Raw genomic sequence first — 21,141 nt, 5'->3', positions numbered from 1 at the left:
GTCACCAAGAGTTATAGTAAGTAGACCTGCTATCTTTTTGGATCCTGGCAATTTGAAGACATCACAGAAATCTGCAAACCTGAATAGTTATAGTGTTCTTCTTTTTTTCACCACCGTCCAGCTGGTTCTGAAGGAATATTTACATGATGCTGCATCAGGGCACCCGAGGCTGGGCCTTTTCTCTGCCTCTGTCCCTGACATAATCTCATCATTTAGGGCCTGATTACAACTTTGGAGGAGGGTGTTAATCCGTCCCAAATGTGACGGATATACCACCCGCTGTATTAGAAGTCCATTATATCCTATGGAACATGTAATACGGTGGGCAGGATATCTGTCACTTTTGGGACGGATTAACACCCTCCTCCAAAGTTGTAATCAGGCCCTTAGTCTGCCCTGAGATGGCATGAGTTGATAAGGTCATGAGGCATCCATGCAGTGCTCTAGGAGGTCTGACGCATGATAATCCTGTGCGACTGTGTCCATGTGGGGTTCTTTTTCGCCTCTTGTCTCTCTGTATGATATGTCAGAATCTGAGCTCCACCTTAATTCAGAGTCCTTTCCACATGGCCAGATATTTTTTTTCCTATGCTGCCTTCTCCGCACCTCTTAGGTGGCCTCGCCTTTACTTTCTCTTTTTATTCTCTTTTGGCAGATACCTTGCTGTGTGCCACTCAATCCTGGTGACTGTCCACGGTGTCAAAGAAGAGGGTCGTGTTTTGCTGATTAGCTTTAGTTTAGTCTGGTGCAAAAGTTGGTAGCCCTGCTGCATTGCCCTTAACTACTGCTTGACACCCTCAAATGACTTCCTCTGTTGTTGCACTCTCTTTGTGCAATCAGGGACTAGTATCTTGCAGGATTCATATGTGAGAGGTCCATGTGCCCACTGGAGGGTAACATGCTTATCCTATAATTCAAAAGACAAGCATGTATGGTGTTGGAGGTGCACCAGGAGAAGGCCTCTGCCTGAAGGCACTTTGGGCCAACACTGTCACTAATCAGACAGATCTGAATTGGGGATCCATGTCCCTAGAATCAGAGAGTGAAGCTTTAGGATGTGGACCATTTATGCCCTTAGGTAACTCCGGTAGCATCAGGTTGTTAAGGCCAGCTTTCACCTCAACTTCATCCACTTAGTTCATAGGGAACAGGGTGTAGTAGAGAGTTTACCCTACTTTGATTGTAGACCTCCAAGTGAATCACCCAGATGAAAATCTTACTTCTCCCTCTGTGTCTTTTAGAGTGTAGTCTGAAGATTCTGCTGTCAAAGAATAACATTGAACCCACTTTACCACTGTGTGTATCTACTACTTGTTTGGTGTGGTTGTTGGCTTGCGATATGGCCAAGATATCTTCATTCGATATTGGTCTGTCTTTTCCTTCCTCGTTTTCCCCTTCTTTTGGTGTCTCTGTGTCAGATTTTGTGTATTTGTCTATTTTGTCTTGTTATGGTTAGTTTGTTGGTTTGACTTTTACCTTGGTGCCTCAGACGGTTGGATTTCTAGAAACTGGGTGAACCAACTTTCCAATGTTGAGTGTATATCTTTCTCTCTTTATGGAGAGTCCTTATTGAGAAACTATGCACTAGATTTCCAAAACAGGTCCATGTAGCCAGCCTGGAGTCTGGCCCTGCATATACCCAACACTCAATTTTCAGGGTTTTATAGCTCCCCTGCCAATTAATGAGGTCCTCAAGTGCAGTAATGCTCGGTCAACAGAGGCCCTCCCTCCACCCAAGCTGCACACAGCGGTGCCACTTCAACTCTTTGGGGGTGTAATGTGTAATTTACCAAGTCCTGGCGTTTCTAGTGGTTCTTCTTGATGCTCCGTCTCTCTCTCTCTGCCCATCGTTCGTGCATAGCCATTCAGGAATGGGAGACAATTAACCAAGGGCAGTAGAGGCCCCCACAAGTCTCACCTGCCCATGCAATTCAGTGGCTTTTGCCAAATCTTGCCCAGGGCTAGGTTAGATCACACCTCCAGCCCCAGGTCTGCTCCAGGACTGCTGGTGGTTATCATCTGAATCAGGGTGGGGGGGGAGACCCAGGCACCAAACGTGTCCACTATTGCTTATTGGGATTGACTCCTACAGCAGCTCATGTTGGCCAAACCACTCATCCAGCCTGCAGCAATTCCTGGGCAGGGCCATGCCCAGTCAGCGTGCTGTCAATGTCCTTAATAAGACCGATCCCTTCTCTCTTTCAATGGCCACTCCAGACAGGCCCTGAGTCTCCTCCAATATCCTTGATGTGACCCAAGCCGCCTCCTCCACTGGTCACCTCCGATGCTCCTCTTCTTGTTGGGCTACACGCCGTAGCCCATATATCTCTAGTTCTGAGGATTCTCCTCTGCCTGCTCTAGGGACTTTTCTCTGCCTGCTCTCCCCCTGGAGTCTGAGATCAGAGCTTGTGGTGATGGTATTCTCATTTGCTGCTCTGCCTCCCTGTGCTGTCGCCGATATAGGATGCACTCCTGTACTTCCTGCAAACAGGTGAAGGCCCATTCACTGTTGTGCAGTCTGTTGCTTTTCTCTGTTTCCCATCTACATCCCCTCTCCAGTTCAGGTTTGCAAGAGCCCATTTCCACCACTTTGTCTCTGCATTCGGATGCTCATAATGAGCCTATTTTAGGCTGCCTTGATGGGAGATTAATTAGGACTGTTCAGGACAGGCCTGTTGCACTGTCGAAGTGCAACCACCATGTTCGCTAGTATGATATGCCCACCTACAATGCTCATTTTGAGTGGGCCCACTTAACTTCTTAAACTGCTGTATTATAACAGGAGATAAAAAAACAAAGGGGAAGGGCAAGGGTAATGAGAATAAAAATATAGTACTAACATCCGGAGATGTTTATGATTGCAAAAAGGTGCACCAGTGGCTTTTAGAATAAAACAGAAGTAGCTGGATTATTTGAGAACATATATATTTTTTTTAGAATAAATTGTATTAAAATGTACAGTGGCAAGAGCCTGACCGCTTAAATGAGTTTAGAGATGTGTTTTGGATGAACAACGGTCTTGAGAAATCAACTTCTGGTAAAACATTTTAATCTGAATGCCTTTCTTTTACTCACAAACTCAGCATGGTTAATGCTCTTCTTATTGAAAAATGTTTCCTCAAATCCTTTTTTAAAATTCATCTTCTCAAAGTTTAAATCATCTTTTTGTTCACTCCTTCCATAATTCACTATATATGTTTTTCTGGTATCCCTATTAGCATGCAGATCTCTGTATCCTCTGTCTTTCCTCTCTCTTCTTTTGTTTTTGTCTACTGGACCTCTTCTCTCCTCAATCAACCTGCTCTTTTCTCTCCCTCGAGTGCCCTCTCTTATTTTTTTGTAGGAAAATAAGGAGGGTCAATGCTTTCCTTCTTTTACTTACAGCTTTCTTATTTTCTGATAAGCTTGCCCCTTCCATCACCTTCCTAGACATAAAAATAGGAAACCCACATACGCAGACTTTTTTGGAAAACATACATCACGTAAAACCCTCTTTATGTCTTTTTTTCCAAAAATTATAAAATGCTATCTAATAATTTTGGGTTAATAAATCATTTTGTATTTGCTTTGTGTGTTTTAGTGGTTTAAAACAGTGACCTGATACTGGTAAGGGCATTTTTCAATGAGAGTTGTCAGATTTTCCACAAATAGGGTTGTCAGTCTGGTATTCTCCAGTTTAAAACATCACCAAAATAAGGTTGAGTTGTCTGTTGGTACTGTCGTCCGGTAAAATTTGTGACAGTGTTTCCAATTACTTTTGGAGTATCTGACCATAAACAATGTTTTTGAAAGTAAAATGTATTCCTCGTCATTGTTTCCTCAAATCTTGTGTGCACTCGTCCTTTTATATAAATGATTTCTCAACATATCAATTTCTTCTTTGATCATTCTATAAATATAGAAGCCTGTGCTTGAGTATGCTACTATAAAATCAAACCTGTTTGAAATTACAAATCTAAAAGCTTTTCATGGTCAAGTTTCATAAATGGCATTGGAGAAAAATACACTGGCATACCCCTTTTAATGCCATTTGTGTCTCATGAATGGCTAAAATCGCTTGACAATATGCACCAGCTCTTCTTCTTTTGGCTTTAGCTGTAGGCTCCTAAAATCTGATTTTCCAAAGATTTTATACAACTCTTGTGTTGCACGTTATTTTTGATTTTCAGATGGGATATTGGATATTCTGAATTGTGAAGAAGATCATGAAAATCCAACCCTTGCTGTGGAGTTTACTCAAAGTGTGTCCGATCTTCAATATAGGTGTGTATTAAACATTTACAGATACTTCATACTTAAAATGATAGATTTGTTTTGATACGCCTCTTTCAGTGCATTCTTTAGAATTCACAGGATACATTTGTAGAGGATAGGCTTTTGATGGAATATTTTTTCATCCCTCTGCCTGTATAAAATGAATAACCAGAACATACTCCTTGGATGCGTTTAAATTTTTATAAGTACCATTTACGTCTTCCCACTCAAAGGGTTTGTTCCAACAATAAAAATTTGGTAATATTTTCTCAAAATTTTAAAGCGACGCTAAATGGAGTTCTTTTGTCCCTATGCAATTTAAGTAATGTTTTAAACATTTTACGTTTTGAACTCTCTTTTCATACATGGAATGAAAGAAGTTGTTCACTCAGATTTTCTTTTATAGCTATATACATACTGAGCCTGTTTTTATTTTTTCAAAGTACCATTTAGTTCTTCCTAGCCAAAGGGTTTGTTCAAACAATGTAAATTTGATAATATGTTATCATATTTTTAAGTCATGACTGTTAAATCTGACACCCTTGGGTGATAATCCCCCAAACGTTTTGCCTTTATCAATCCTGTTTTGATTAAAAAAAAAATCCTTTAATATGTTTTTTGTGGAAGAGTTCAAACATACTTCAAGCTGCATAATCAATTAACCAAATCATCACAATAAAAAACAATGTTCAAATTCCATAAAATACATATACAAGCCCATAAGTAATTTTATTTCTGATGGATACACCTACCTGTAGATTCCTCACCTAAAGAATTTTCCCCCACGCGCCAGCTTCGACGGAAATTTTCTTCTAGCTCTGCACATCGACGATGACATCACAATTGCCCGATTCCACGCGACGCGTATGACGTCATCCAGACAATAAGAAGCCCTCGTCGACGTGCAGATGTCAGTTCCCTTTTTTCCGTGCCTTCGAGTAACGGTTTTTCTTCGAGGCTTACAGGGAGCTACAGTTGCACTTCGGTGTTACTATGTCCCAGCCGAGAAAATCTGGCTTTAAACTTTGTAACCAGTGTGGGGGTCGGATGTCGGTCACGGACCCCCATGAAAATTGTTTATGGTGCCTTAGTTCCGACCATGAGGTCGAGTCATGCGGATCGTGTCAACGCATGAATCCTAAGGCACTTAAGGAGAGAGAGGCGAAGTTATTCCTGGCCCGTTCCAAGAAAAGGAAGGAAAGGCGTCATCGCAGAGAGTCTTCTTCGAAATCTTCGAAGACTCATCAACGCCACGGGGACTCTCGGCGTCGTCACGAGTCTCGGCGCCGATCGAGCAGGGGCCAATCCAGGTCCAGATCCAGATCTCCGTCAGCTCGGCGCCGACCGACGTGGGAGGTTAGCCCGACCGTCACACCTCCGCCTCCAATGACTTCGGCTTCTCCGACTTCACCTTTGTCGGTGTTTGAAGTCGAATCTCATCAGGAGCCGGCGGCTTCTCCAGAGCAGGAGATGCATGGTCCATCATCGGCCTCTATGCCGGTTCCACAGGCTTATCCGGCTTTCCCGGCACCGGGTACTGATCCCGCTGCATTTTTAAATGCAATGTTCAATATCTTTTCCACCATGGCACCTGATGGAGGGCATGTGGGTCTGTCAGGCCCTTTGGCTTTTAACTTGGATGCTTCGGCTCCTTACAAGCCGACACCCTTTATGCCCTTTCTTCCTTCTGGAGCCACTTCGTCGCTGATGCCCTTGGCGTCGCCCAGTAGGCCTGTGATGCCGATGACGTCTGCTGTCCCGGCGCCAGTGGATTCATCACGGATCCAGTCTACAGTGAAATTGCCTGTGGCGCCGGAGGGTCCGGCGTCGGATGGATTCGAAGAGCGGCGCCGGCGAAGATCTTCGGCGTCGGCCGACGCCTTATCGACGCCGGGACTCGAATCCAGGCTCCGATCCAGGAGCTTTACGGCTCCTGGAGGAAGAGGAATACAGCAGACAACATTTGGAGGAAGGCGAGATCTTGGAGCCTTCGGGTGATTGCCAAGGCTTGGACACAGCAAGTGGCATTGACACTTCCCCTGAATGGGATTTGGCTTCCCCAGGGGAGTATACTGAGGAAGCTGCATCATTTCATGCGGTAGTAAGGAAGGCTACAGATTTTTTGGACCTTCCTCTTCCTGCTGCAGAGGTGAAAACAAACCTTCTGACTGAAGTGCTGCATCCGGCATCGGCAGTGGCAGAGCCTCTCTTGCCCTTCAACGAGGCTCTTTTGGACCCCATTAAAGATATCTGGAAGAAGCCAGTGACTTCAGCAGCCGTCAACAGGGCGGTAGCGAGACGCTATCGTGCGGCTCCAGGTGACCCGGACTTTCTCTCCAAACATCCAACTCCGGAGAGTTTGGTTGTTCAGGCATCTTGCTCCTCTCTGTCAGCTCCTGGTTCGTTCCCCTGGACCCCTGAGGATATGGAGTCTAAGAAAATGGACCAGGCAGCAAAGAAGGCCTTTTCTTCGTGCAGCATGGCCTTGAAGTCGACCAATGCGACTTGTATTTTGGGGCGTTATATTCATGCCCTTATGGAGGAGGCTAAGGGTCATTCAGAATTGCCACAGGAGGTGTTGCATCTATTAACGGACGCTCAGACGGTGGCGACCCAGGTGATTCAATCTGGGTTGGACACCTTGGACTCCGTGGCAAGAGCTATGGGTACATCCATAGTGACGAGGCGACAGGCTTGGCTGCGTTCATCAGGTTTCTCCCCGGATGTGCCGGCTACTCTCCTGGACCTGCCTTTTGACAGGGAAAAACTCTTTGGGACAAAAGCAGATTCTGCCCTTGAACGCTTTAAAGAGAGCAGAGCCACAGCGAGGTTGTTGGGACTTCAAGCAGCCACTTCCTCTACCTTTAGATCTTTTAGAAAATGTTGAGGTTTTGGTCGTGGCACCTCCTTTCGTGGCAGGTTCCACGTGGCACAGCAATCTGCAGGATAGGGTCCTTCATCCTTCAGAGGCAGGGGTAGAGTATGAACTAGAGGGGCCACCCAGCAGCACTCTGCCTCTTCCTCTTCCTCAGGAGGGGTGCAGCAGGGAAAGCAGCCTTAGTCCTCCACCACTCCCTGCTCACGTGTATCCATTAGGGGGGAGACTTGCCCGATTTCTTCCCATGTGGGAGTTTATAACATCAGACTCCTGGGTCATCGACATCGTGAAGAAGGGGTATGCTCTTTCCTTTCGGGAATTCCCCCCTCTCTTCCCTCCCCACCCATCCTTCTGTTCGGACAACCATATTCTGTTACTACAACAGGAGGTGTTATCCCTTTTGTCAAAGGGCGCAGTGGAGTTGGTCCCAGAGCAGGAGAGGGGTCAGGGCTGTTATTCAAGATACTTCCTGATCCCCAAAAAGGATGGTCGGTTGAGACCAATCCTGGACCTGAATATTTTGAATTGGCTCCTCAAACAGGAAAAGTTCAAGATGCTGACCCTATCACAGGTTCTTTTGGCGTTGAATGAAGGAGATTGGATGGTGTCTGTCGATTTGCAGGTTGCGTACTTCCATATTCCGATCCTCAAATCGCACAAGAAGTATCTCCGGTTTGTAGTGGGGTCGCAGCATTATCAGTTTGCTGTCCTCCCATTTGGTTTTACTTCAGCACCTCGAGTCTTCACAAAGGTGATGGCAGTGGTTGCGGCAGAGCTCAGGAGAAGAGGGATAGCGGTATTTCCCTATCTGGACGATTGGTTGATCAAAGCCAAGTCTCCAGAGCTCGTGCGGCATCACCTGCAGGCGACAACTCAGTTGTTGTTCCACCTGGGTTTTTCAATCAATGTGCCCAAATCTCACCTGGAGCCCTCTCAACGCCTCCTGTTCATAGGGGCAGTACTGGACACAACATTGAAACGGGCCTTTCCTCCGCCCCAGCGGGTTCAGGACATTCAGGCATTGATTCCAATGTTTCGAAATGGAGTGGTAGTTCCAATCCTCAAGGTCCTTCGTCTGCTCGGTCTGTTTGCTTCTTGCATACTGCTGGTCACTCATGCACGCTGGCACATGAGGGCTCTTCAGTGGTGCGTCCGCAGGCAGAGATTTCAGCACAAAGGAGATCTCAAGGATTTGATCAGGATCTCCAGAGACACTGCTGTGGATCTTCAGTGGTGGGCTGCGGTCGGCAGCCTGTCGCAAGGAAGGCCGTTCTCACTGCCTCCGCCAGTGGCCACAGTTGTAACTGATGCCTCCACTCTAGGGTGGGGAGCTCATCTGGGGGACCTGGAGATCAAAGGCCTTTGGTCTCCAGTGGAACAGAGGTTTCACATCAATCTGTTGGAATTGCGGGCAGTACGTCTGGCTCTCAAGGCCTTTCTCCCTTCCCTTCGTGGTCATTCAGTCTAGGTCCTGACGGACAACACTACCGTGATGTGGTATATAAACAAGCAGGGAGGAGTGGGGTCGTATCTTCTCTGCAGAGAAGCTCTTCGACTCTGGTCCTGGCTTCAGGACCACAAGATTTGCTTGGTAGCAAATCATTTGGCCAGGGTTCTGAATGTACGTGTGGATGTTCTCAGTCGGCGCATCTCGGTCGAACAAGAGTGGCGTCTTCATCCGGATCCGGTTCTTTACATCTTCCAGATGTGGGGGTGTCCGCAGATAGATCTGTTTTCTACTCAGGAGAACGTACAGTGCCCGTTGTTTTGCAGCCTCCAGTATCCGGTGCAAGGAGCTTTGGGGGACGCGTTTCAGATGTCCTGGAAGGGTCAGTTGCTTTACGCGTTTCCTCCCATTCCCCTAATTCCTCGAGTTCTGAGGAAGATCCGCCAAGACCGGGCCCAGGTCATCTTGATAGCCCCAGATTGGCCGAGAAGGGTGTGGTATTCGGACCTTCTCCAACTCCCTCTGTGCCCTCCTCTCTGTCTCCCTTACAGGGTAGACCTCCTCTCGCAGTCGCAGGGGCAGATTCTACACCCCCACCTCCAGAGTCTGCACCTTCATGCCTGGAGATTGAACGGGGCAATCTGAGTGCTTTTTCTCTCCCGCCGGAAGTGGTGGATGTTATTTTATTGGCCAGGCGACACTCCACCAAATCGATCTATGCAAGCAGGTGGGCCACATTTGTAGGTTGGTGTGGAGAGAACCAAATTAATCCCTTAAAGGCTCACTTGTCTGACATATTATTTGCTCTTTCCTTGGCACAGAAGGGTTGTGCAGTTGCCACAGTTAAGGGCTATTTATCAGTGCTGTCGGCTTTTCTGTGCCTCCCAGACCAACCCTCCTTGTTTAAATCACCACTTGTTTTGAGGTTCATAAAGGGTCTCACTAATAGGTTTCCGCCCACTCCATTTGTTATGCCACAGTGGGATCTTAATTTGGTATTGACATTTCTGATGGGATCGCCATTTGAGCTGATGCACTCTTGTTCTTTGCGTTTGCTGGTCTTAAAAACTGTATTTCTGGTAGCCATAACATCGGCCAGAAGAGTGAGTGAGCTTCAGGCTCTTAATGTAGAGTCTCCATACCTTTCCTTCTTTAGAGACAAAGTGGTGTTAAGGACCAAGGCGGCTTTCCTCCTGAAGGTTGTTACACCCTTGCACTTGGGGCAGTCTATTACTCTCTCTTCCTTTTACCCTCCACTTCATCCATCCAAGGAGGAAGAGAGGCTCCACCGATTGGATCCACAAAGAGCATTGAGCTTCTTTGTCGACAGGACGAGGGAGTTCAGGCAAGATGATCAGCTCTTCGTTGGATACGTGGGGAAGAGGAAAGGCAGAGAGGTCCACAAGAGAGCACTGTCCAGGTGGGCCATTCTCTGTATCAAACTTTGTTATTCCTTAGCAAAGAAAGAACCACCTGTGGGGCTTCGAGCTTATTCCACCAGATCTAAGGCTGCTTCATTGGCCTGGGCTAGGGGTGTTCCTGTGGTTGACATCTGCAAGGCGGCAACTTGGGCATCCCTCCACACTTTTGTCAAACATTATTGTTTGGACTCTGAGGTCAAGAGGGATGGCCATTTTGCATGCTCAGTGCTGCAGGATTTCTTGGTTTGACCATTCAGGCTCCCACCTCCGAAGGTAGTACTGCTTTGGGACTCTATTCTTTAGGTGAGGAATCCACAGGTAGGTGTATCCATCAGAAGAATAAGTTACTTACCTTCGGTAACGCATTTTCTGGTGGATACATTAACTACCTGTGGATTCCTCACGGTCCCACCCGCCTCCCCATCGCCTGGCTGATCTTACCACGAAATCCGTGGGTGAGCACCGTTTTCTTGTATATTTGTATATAATTGGATGATGTATATAATGATGGCATGTATATATGTATTTCTTTCTCTAATTTATAAAATTCAAGGAAACATGGTTGAACTTGACTGATATATTTGTTTCCATATGAAGGTGTTGTTGCCGTTAGTTTCTTTTTATTGTAATAAATGTTGCGGTTTCACTTTACTTGATGCGATTATGTTCCCTTCAAGGTCAATGTTCACTTGTTTACCTCAAAGGCACGTAAAAAATGGTGATAACTGACGTCTGCACGTCAACGAGAGCTTCTTATTGTCTGGATGCCGTCATACGGCGTCGCGTGGAGTCGGGCAATTGTGACGTCATCGTCGATGTGCAGAGCTAGAAGAACATTTCTGTCGAAGCTGGCGCATGGGGGAAATTCTTTAGGTGAGGAATCCAAAGGTAGTTAATGTATCCACCAGAAAAGGCGTTACCGAAGGTAAGTAACTTATTCATTGCACATTTCTCAAAATCTCACATTTCTGCATTGATATTATACAATTTTACCTCTAAGAGAATGAGATGGGCTGCCCCTGTCACCCTCTCATCCCATTACCCTCCATAATCTCTGTAATTTGTTATAGGATCCTGATCTTAGCGCATATCGATACTCTAACTCCTCAATTTTAACATTTTGGACCACCATTGTTGGCATGTTGGGATCACTTCTGAGCACCAGTTTTGAAGAATTATTGATCTAGCTGTTAGTACTATAATAAACAATTGTTGTTCCCTGCAAAGGTGTAATATTGAAATTGGAAGAATACCCCTAAACTGCTCTGTGTGCATCTATTGACTGATACATCCCTAAAGTGCCAAAACAGTACTCCTGGATCTTTACTCAGAAATTGTTTATTTTGCCCCCCCCCCCCCCTTTAATTAAGCACCTAAAGCACATATCCGGTACCTGGGGATTGATTTATGCAGAAATCGTGGGGTTCTATAAAGTAGCCATTTTGCATAAATTGCGTTCTACTAAATTAGCTCCTTTTATTCAAGAACAATTAGATACATTTATCTTATTCCAGGTCTCCGCCATAATCTGAAGTCCTTCCTTAGACTGCCGCTTATACCGAGCCTTCAGGTATAACACACCGGCCTTCTTTTTTCTTAGAATTCAGACTCAGCTGCTAATAAATCTTCAGGTTCTGGTTTCTTTTCAATCTTCAACCAGGTCCAAGATGGCCCCAATTCTACTGAGGTCTAAAATGTTTTTAAAAAAATGTATTATGCTAATGTAGAAATAGTGCATCATTGTTTTTTGAAGTGCTGAATAGACGGTTCTATTTCAAACAAAGCCTTCCAGGTATCAGAGTTAAGAAAATCTGAGACATTCTTTTATAATCGTGGTTGCTTCCCCACGTAAACATCTACCAGTTGAGTGGATCCATTAATGGTCGGGATATCGTAATGCTTGTACAGTTGTTCTTTACGATTTAGGGGCCACTCTAAAACCTCATATCTAACCTTTTTAGGTGATCTTGTGAGGCGCAGAAAGTCAACAATCTAATACTCGTGGAAGAAAAACAATATCTATCTCAATCATTCCTGGAGTTTAAAAAAAAATATATGAGCCGTTTGCAAAATTGGCAAAAGAATATATTCTTAAATCGGGCAAAGCAAAGCAACCTTCTTTCACTGGCCTATAAAATATATGTATCGCCAATCTAGGCGTCTTATTGGCCCAAATAAAGGTGGAGAACTTTTCCTCCAGTTCCTTGAAGAACTTAATCTGGACAGCACACGGATTAGCTGCAGACAAGAAATTACACAATGGTAAGATTGACATTCGGATCAAACACACCCCATTATTAAGAGAGGTAGGTCAGTCTATTTTGCAAAAAGTGCCTTCATATTGCGGGTAATTAAATCTGTATAGGTACTTGCAAACTCTGTAACATATACCCCTAAATATCTTTTAGACCTTGGATTAACTAAGGGTCGAAGTTCTGCAGGTAAAGTGTCAAGGGTGCACTTGCATAATAAAATCTCAGTTTGAAACTCATGGAATACTTTAAAAACCCTATTTTGATTTCCCATTTCTGGTTTTAAAAAGAGCTATATCAGCATATAATTTAATGTTGGTCATGCCACTTATATGCGACGCTATACTTATATCAGTCCACATTGCTATTGCTAAAAGATGTGTAAGTAACTCAAAAAGAATGGGTGCCAAGGGACATCCTAGCTTCCTTCTCCAAATAACCTCACCGGCCCCAATATTACATGAATTAATCATTATTTGGGCTGTTGCCCCTTTATAAAGTTGAGATATGATCTGAATAAAACTCATGGGGATCCCAAATTCCCTAAGAATAACAAAAAACGCTTTCCCAACACACTAGATTAATTGTTTTTTCTGCATCTAGTAAAAAAATATGGACGGGAACTCTTTTTTATAAAAAATATTCTAATGTTTCTATATAAAAAAAGAAAAATCATTTTGGAGAATATATATATATATATATATATATACCAGAAATAAAACTGCACTGATCCGGATGGATAATAGAGCCTAAAATTCTACCCATTTGATTGACCAGTAATGCTGTAACAATCTTATAATCTACATTTAAAAGACTAAGGGCCAGATGTATGAAAGGATTTTACCCATTCTGTGTCTATGGGAAAAAGCTTTCGTATGTATGGCCCTAATAGGCCTATACAATTGAATGTTTTCTTTGTTTTTGTCCTTTTTCAAAAAGCTGACCACTATTGCAGTGCAAAAAGATACCGGGACTTCGCCCCCTTCCAAGATATGATTGGCCAGTTTTAAAAGCTCTAAATTTAAATCCTGTGCAGATTTCCTATAAAACTCAGCTGGTAGGTCATCTTCGCCACAAGCCTTCCCTTTAGGCAATGATTTCACATCCTCCTCGATTTCCTCGAGGAAGATTTTGAATTTGATTAAGCCGTAGCTTTGGAATGGGAAGGTGGTTTAAAAAACGCCTGAGTCGAGCAACATCAACCTGCTGTTGTACACTACATAACACTTCATAATGTTTAAGGATTTTTTTCCTGAATCAGAGCGGGATCTAAAATATGGGTTTTTGTTTCCACATCGAAAACAGATGTGACCTTATTCTGTGCTTGGAGTTCTTAAATCTGCCAAGCTAAGAAATTGCATATTCATTTTCCTCAAAAGTATTTTGAAGATAAGAAGCATTAGTAATGTAACCCCGCTCATAATAGTAGTCTTGCATGTGTGCTCTCAAATGTCTAAGCACCGCTTTATTGCGAGTGCTTCTATTACGGGAATACGCCAAGCTTGCTTGATGAACTGCCAATTCTACCCCTGTCCTGCGAGCTGATAGCTGCTTCCTCAGCATGAGATAATGCAGCCACGAATAGTTGCTTTGAACGCGTCTCAGATATTTTCCATCCTGGCCGTGTTCTCATTCACCGTAAAGTAACTTATTGTCTCACTTAGTTGCTCCTTACACCATTCATTATCTTCATTTACCTTATTAAAGTGCCTTCTCCCACCGGGCCTTTCTACCTTAATCTCGGAGACTGCCATCTCTACCAGAGAGTGATCTGAAAAACTATTTGAGATATGTGCTTAACTACTTAGCTTCAGCTCTTGGAAAAAGAAAAAAATCTAACATAGCGGTGGAATTATATTTCCCAGAAAAGCAAGAATATTCCCACCTTTCCGAATATTTTTCTCTCCATATAGCCACCAAACTCAGACTTTTCATACAATATGACATGACTTTGGCCACTAGCGGCTTATTCTGTTTTCACGCCTGAGACGTATAAACTAGGACCAGGTTTATAAGAAAATTAAAATCCCCCCTAAAATCACTAGTGCCTGGTAAAGCTCTGTCATAGGGGCTGGGTCATCAGGGATAGGAGCATAGGTTGTAGCTATAGTTATTCCGGAATTAGTTAGTAAATCGCTAATGAGAGCCCATCTACCATCCTTGTCTGTTTGAGAAAAGATGACTTGAAACGGGAAATATATGTTCATATATATTGCCACCCCCCCCTATGGCTGGCACTTGCACACGAGATACATTGATGGCTTTCCCATTGCTTTAACATTTTATATTTTGGTTCTCTTTTGTCATGAAAATGTGTCTCTTCCATAAGCACAATATCTGGTGAGTGCCATTTAACCCAGTCTTAGATTTCCCAAGCTTCACACTTATTGTTTAAGCCATTAGCATTTAATGTAACAATTCTAAAACCTTTATGTACCTTCATCTGAGTACACTTGAACCTTTCAAGAGGGAAGACACTGAAAGCACACGCAGCTGGGCGGTGCACGCTGATGGACGCCGAGCAGCATACCTGGCGTGAGATCAATCAGGCAATACCAGCCCTTTCGTTTCACGTGTGCCCAGTTTGGAAAATCATCATCATCAGCAGCAGCAGTGCAACGAGCCCCCTTGCTCAACATTTTGGACAACGTGATGCAAACTTTCGGATTGTTAAGGTGAATTCGGGCCACCACAAGGAATCGGGGAGGGCTGTGACTCACCACCGGGTAGATCAGAACCAGGGTATCAAGCAGCCTTGTTCTATACAGCATTACACAGTGAACTGAACTGAACTGCACTCCACTGCATTGCATTGAGCACTGTAATCTGGCCTTAAATGGGACTGCAGTACGGAAGGAGAGCTCAAGGGGAATGTTGATGCCGGACACCGCGCAAGTCTGAGAAGCAGCCCTACGGCTATAGTTTTGAGAGGACGATAACTAACTAGCCGAATGGTCCTGAGCCAAAAGGCTCTCATGCTCCTTGTGATGTCTTTCCAGCTACAACTTAAGCTTTTTACTAACCTGAAGACTGGTAGAATTGCCAGGATCTGCACTTTTGAGGTTTTGATCTAGTCAAGAGAATTAATTAGCTGAGCATGACATTTCAAAACAAAATGGCGAATTCAACTGCAGTAGCACTGAGTCAATCTACCAAAGCTCAGAAACCGAAATGTAAGGGAGGTCAATTGAAATCAGCCACTACTCGGATGAGTCGTAATGCGCATCAAAAGATGGAGAGTAAAGTTGGAGAGCCTCTCGAGGCAAAGAAGGCTGGAGCTTCCAGTAATCAAACAGGGAATGAAAAGGGGTCTGAAATTGAGAGGAGGGGATTTTTCAACCTCCATTTAATTGGCTCTCCATCAGGTTGGGAAAGTACAGATACTGAAGTTGTGATGGGACATGGATCTGTTGCAACCATAATGGAAGCTGCTCCAACCTCCACAGCTGGCCCTAAGCAATACCCTCTGTTTTCTGAACAAGCGAAGGGCACTACATAGATGGGTGTTTCGACGCCGCCTTTAGTAACGGAACGTAATGATCATCAGGCTCCTTTTCCTGACCAGCATCCCCCGTGGCAGTGACACTGCAGATTGCATCTCAGAGTCTGAACTCCAGCGTCGAAATAATGCAGATGGCACCATTGCACAAAGCTATCTCAAAGAGTCATCGCTCACAGCAGCTGTTGGGAGACATAGGGGATGTTTCTGAACAGTCCATTAGAAGTATGTAGGAAGTTGGCTCTGTATGTGCTATTTCAAAGTAAGGAATAGCATGCACAGAGTCCAAGGGTTCCCCTTAGAGGTAAAATAGTGGTAAAAAGAGATAATACTAATGCTCTATTTTGTGGTAGTGTGGTCGAGCAGTAGGCTTATCCAAGGAGTAGTGTTAAGCATTTGTTGTACATACACATAGACAATAAATGAGGTACACACACTCAGAGACAAATCCAGCCAATAGGTTTTGTTTATAGAAAAATATCTTTTCTTAGTTTATTTTAAGAACCACAGGTTCAAATTTAACATGTAATATCTTGTTTGAAAGGTATTGCAGGTAAGTACATTAGGAACTTTGAATCATTTCAATTGCATGTATACTTTTCAAGTTATTCACAAATAGCTATTTCAAAAGTGGACACTTAGTGCAATTTTCACAGTTCCTGGGGGAGGTAAGTTTTTGTTAGTTTTACCAGGTAAGTACGACACTTACAGGGTTCAGTTCTTGGTCCAAGGTAGCCCACCGTTGGGGGTTCAGAGCAACCCCAAAGTCACCACACCAGCAGCTCAGGGCCGGTCAGGTGCAGAGTTCAAAGTGGTGCCCAAAACGCATAGGCTAGAATGGAGAGAAGGGGGTGCCCCGGTTCCGGTCTGCTTGCAGGTAAGTACCCGCGTCTTCGGAGGGCAGACCAGGGGGGTTTTGTAGGGCACCGGGGGGGACACAAGCCCACACAGAAATTTCCCCCTCAGCGGCGCGGGGGCGGCCGGGTGCAGTGTAAGAACAAGCGTCGGGTTCGCAATGTTAGTCAATGAGAGATCAAGGGATCTCTTCAGCGCTGCAGGCAGGCAAGGGGGGGCTTCCTCGGGGAAACCTCCACTTGGGCAAGGGAGAGGGACTCCTGGGGGTCACTTCTGCAGTGAAAGTCCGGTCCTTCAGGTCCTGGGGGCTGCGGGTGCAGGGTCTTTTCCAGGCGTCGGGACTTAGGTTTCAGAGAGTCGCGGTCAGGGGAAGCCTCGGGATTCCTTCTGCAGGCGGCGCTGTGGGGGCTCAGGGGGGACAGGTTTTGGTACTCACAGTCGTGGAGTAGTCCGGGGGTCCTCCCTGAGGTGTTGGTTCTCCACCAGCCGAGTCGGGGTCGCCGGGTGCAGTGTTGCAAGTCTCACGCTTCTTGCGGGGAGTTGCAGGGTTCTTTAAAGCTGCTTCTTGAAACAAAGTTGCAGTCTTTTTGGAGCAGGTCCGCTGTCCTCGGGAGTTTCTTGTCGTCGTCGAAGCAGGGCAGTCCTCAGAGGATGCAGAGGTCGCTGGTCCCTTTGGAAGGCGTCGCTGGAGCAGAGTTCTTTGGAAGGCAGGAGACAGGCCGGTGAGTTTCTGGAGCCAAGGCAGTTGTTGTCTTCTGGTCTTCCTCTGCAGGGGTTTTCAGCTAGGCAGTCCTTCTTCTTGTTGTTGCAGGAATCTAATTTTCTAGGGTTCAGGGTAGCCCTTAAATACTAAATTTAAGGGCGTGTTTAGGTCTGGGGGGTTAGTAGCCAATGGCTACTAGCCCTGAGGGTGGGTACACCCTCTTTGTGCCTCCTCCCAAGGGGAGGGGGTCACAATCCTAACCCTATTGGGGGAATCCTCCATCTGCAAGATGGAGGATTTCTAAAAGTTAGAGTCACCTCAGCTCAGGACACCTTAGGGGCTGTCTTGACTGGGCAGTGACTCCTCCTTGTTGCTTTCTTTGTTCCCTCCAGCCTTGCCGCCAAAAGTGGGGGCCGTGGCCGGAGGGGGCGGGCAACTCCACTAAGCTGGAGTGCCCTGCTGGGCTGTGACAAAGGGGTGAGCCTTTGAGGCTCACCGCCAGGTGTTACAGCTCCTGCCTGGGGGAGGTGTTAGCATCTCCACCCAGTGCAGGCTTTGTTACTGGCCTCAGAGTGACAAAGGCACTCTCCCCATGAGGCCAGCAACATGTCTCTAGAGTGGCAGGCGGCTGGAACTAGTCAGCCTACACAGACAGTCGGTTAAGTTTCAGGGGGCACCTCTAAGGTGCCCTCTGGGGTGTATTTTGCAATAAAATGTACACTGGCATCAGTGTGCATTTATTGTGCTGAGAAGTTTGATACCAAACTTCCCAGTTTTCAGTGTAGCCATTATGGTGCTGTGGAGTTCGTGTTTGACAAACTCCCAGACCATATACTCTTATGGCTACCCTGCACTTACAATGTCTAAGGTTTTGTTTAGACACTGTAGGGGTACCATGCTCATGCACTGGTACCCTCACCTATGGTATAGTGCACCCTGCCTTAGGGCTGTAAGGCCTGCTAGAGGGGTGACTGACCTATACTTGCATAGGCAGTGAGAGGCTGGCATGGCACCCTGAGGGGAGTGCCATGTCGACTTACTCGTTTTGTTCTCACTAGCACACACAAGCTGGCAAGCAGTGTGTCTGTGCTGAGTGAGAGGTCTCCAGGGTGGCATAAGACATGCTGCAGCCCTTAGAGACCTTCCTTGGCATCAGGGCCCTTGGTACTAGAAGTACCAGTTACAAGGGACTTATCTGGATGCCAGGGTCTGCCAATTGTGGATACAAAAGTACAGGTTAGGGAAAGAACACTGGTGCTGGGGCCTGGTTAGCAGGCCTCAGCACACTTTCAATTGTAAACATAGCATCAGCAAAGGCAAAAAGTCAGGGGGCAACCATGCCAAGGAGGCATTTCCTTACACAACCCCCCCCCCAAACGAAAGAGGATGAGACTAACCTTTCCCAAGAGAGTCTTCATTTTCTAAGTGGAAGAACCTGGAAAGGCCATCTGCATTGGCATGGGCAGTCCCAGGTCTGTGTTCCACTATAAAGTCCATTCCCTGTAGGGAGATGGACCACCTCAACAGTTTAGGATTTTCACCTTTCATTTGCATCAGCCATTTGAGAGGTCTGTGGTCAGTTTGAACTAGGAAGTGAGTCCCAAAGAGGTATGGTCTCAGCTTCTTCAGGGACCAAACCACAGCAAAGGCCTCCCTCTCAATGGCACTCCAACGCTGCTCCCTGGGGAGTAACCTCCTGCTAATGAAAGCAACAGGCTGGTCAAGGCCATCATCATTTGTTTGGGACAAAACTGCCCCTATCCCATGTTCAGAGGCATCTGTCTGCACAATGAACTGCTTAGAATAATCTGGAGCTTTTAGAACTGGTGCTGAGCACATTGCTTGTTTCAGGGTGTCAAAGGCCTGTTGGCATTCCACAGTCCAGTTCACTTTCTTGGGCATTTTCTTGGAGGTGAGTTCAGTGAGGGCTGTCACAATGGATCCATATCCCTTCACAAACCTCCTGTAATACCCAGTCAAGCCAAGGAATGCCCTGACTTGAGTCTGGGTTTGTGGAGCTACCCAGTCCAGAATAGTCTGGATCTTGGGTTGGAGTGGCTGAACTTGGCCTCCACCTACAAGGTGGCCCAAGTAAACCACAGTTCCCTGCCCTATCTGGCATTTGGATGCCTTGATAGAGAGGCCTGCAGATTGCAGAGCCTTCAAAACCTTCTTCAGGTGGACCAGGTGATCCTGCCAGGTGGAGCTAAAGACAGCAATATCATCAAGATAAGCTGTGCTAAAGGACTCCAAGCCAGCAAGGACTTGATTCACCAACCTTTGGAAGGTGGCAGGGGCATTCTTTAAACCAAAGGGCATAACAGTAAACTGATAATGCCCATCAGGTGTGGAGAATGCTGTTTTCTCTTTTGCTCCAGGTGCCATTTTTATTTGCCAGTACCCTGCTGTCAAGTCAAAGGTACTTAAGAATTTGGCAGCACCTAATTTATCTATGAGCTCATCAGCTCTAGGAATTGGATGAGCATCTGTCTTGGTGACAGAATTGAGCCCTCTGTAGTCCACACAAAACCTCATCTCTTTCTTTCCATCTTTGGTGTGAGGTTTGGGGACTAAGACCACTGGGCTAGCCCAGGGGCTGTCAGAGCGCTCAATTACTCCCAATTCCAGCATCTTGTGGACTTCCACCTTAATGCTTTCCTTAACATGGTCAGACTGTCTAAAAATTTTGTTTTTGACAGGCATGCTGTCTCCTGTGTCCACATCATGGGTACACAGGTGTGTCTGACCAGGGGTTAGGGAGAAGAGTTCAGGAAACTGTTGTAGGACTCTCCTACAATCAGCTTGCTGTTGGCCAGAGAGGGTGTCTGAGTAGATCACTCCATCTACTGAGCCATCTTTTGGGTCTGATGACAGAAGATCAGGGAGAGGTTCACTCTCTGCCTCCTGATCCTCATCTGTTACCATCAACAGATTCACATCGGCCCTGTCATGGAAGAGCTTAAGGCGGTTCACATGGATCACACTCTTGGGGCTCCTGCTTGTGCCCAGATCCATCAGGTAGGTGACCTGACTCTTCCTTTCTAGCACTGGGTAAGGGCCACTCCATTTGTCCTGGAGTGCCCTGGGAGCCACAGGCTCCAGAACCCAGACTTTCTGCCCTGGTTGGAACTCAACCAACCAGGTCATACCAAAACTTCTGGAGCTGTTGGCTGGCCTCAAGGTTTTTGGTTGCCTTTTCCATGTACTCTGCCATTCTAGAGCGAAGGCCAAGTACATAGTCCACTATGTCTTGTTTAGGCTCATGAAGAGGTCTCTCCCAGCCTTCTTTAACAAGAGCAAGTGGTCCCCTTACAGGGTGGCCAAACAGAAGTTCAAAGGGTGAGAATCCTACTCCCTTCTGTGGCACCTCTCTGTAAGCAAAAAGCAGACATGGCAAGAGGACATCCCATCTCCTTTTGAGTTTTTCTGGGAGCCCCATGATCATGCCTTTTAATGTCTTGTTGAATCTCTCAACTAAGCCATTAGTTTGTGGATGGTATGGTGTAGTGAATTTATAAGTCACTCCACACTCATTCCACATGTGTTTTAGGTATGCTGACATGAAGTTGGTACCTCTGTCAGACACCACCTCCTTAGGGAAACCCACTCTGGTAAAGATACCAATGAGGGCCTTGGCTACTGCAGGGGCAGTAGTCGACCTAAGGGGAATAGCTTCAGGATACCTAGTAGCATGATCCACTACTACTAGGATGTACATATTTCCTGAGGCTGTGGGAGGTTCCAGTGGACCAACTATGTCCACACCCACTCTTTCAAAGGGGACCCCCACCACTGGAAGTGGAATGAGGGGGGCCTTTGGGTGCCCACCTGT

The 21,141-nt window shown here is 45.9% G+C and overlaps 1 protein-coding gene across 2 annotated transcripts in view; it reads left to right on the top strand.

Moving 5' to 3' along the window:
• Positions 1-21,141, top strand: part of SNX29 (sorting nexin 29) — a 1,353,458-nt gene that overhangs the window by 269,171 nt on the left and 1,063,146 nt on the right. For both annotated transcript variants that reach the window (XM_069210178.1, XM_069210180.1), the window contains exon 10: positions 4,170-4,263. In XM_069210178.1, the coding sequence (XP_069066279.1) occupies positions 4,170-4,263 (94 nt within the window). The remainder of the gene's footprint in view (positions 1-4,169; positions 4,264-21,141) is intronic.

This window comes from Pleurodeles waltl, chromosome 10 (genome assembly GCF_031143425.1).
Source record: "Pleurodeles waltl isolate 20211129_DDA chromosome 10, aPleWal1.hap1.20221129, whole genome shotgun sequence".
Lineage (NCBI taxonomy): Eukaryota > Metazoa > Chordata > Amphibia > Caudata > Salamandridae > Pleurodeles > Pleurodeles waltl.
This window is presented reverse-complemented; position numbering and strand designations above follow the sequence as displayed.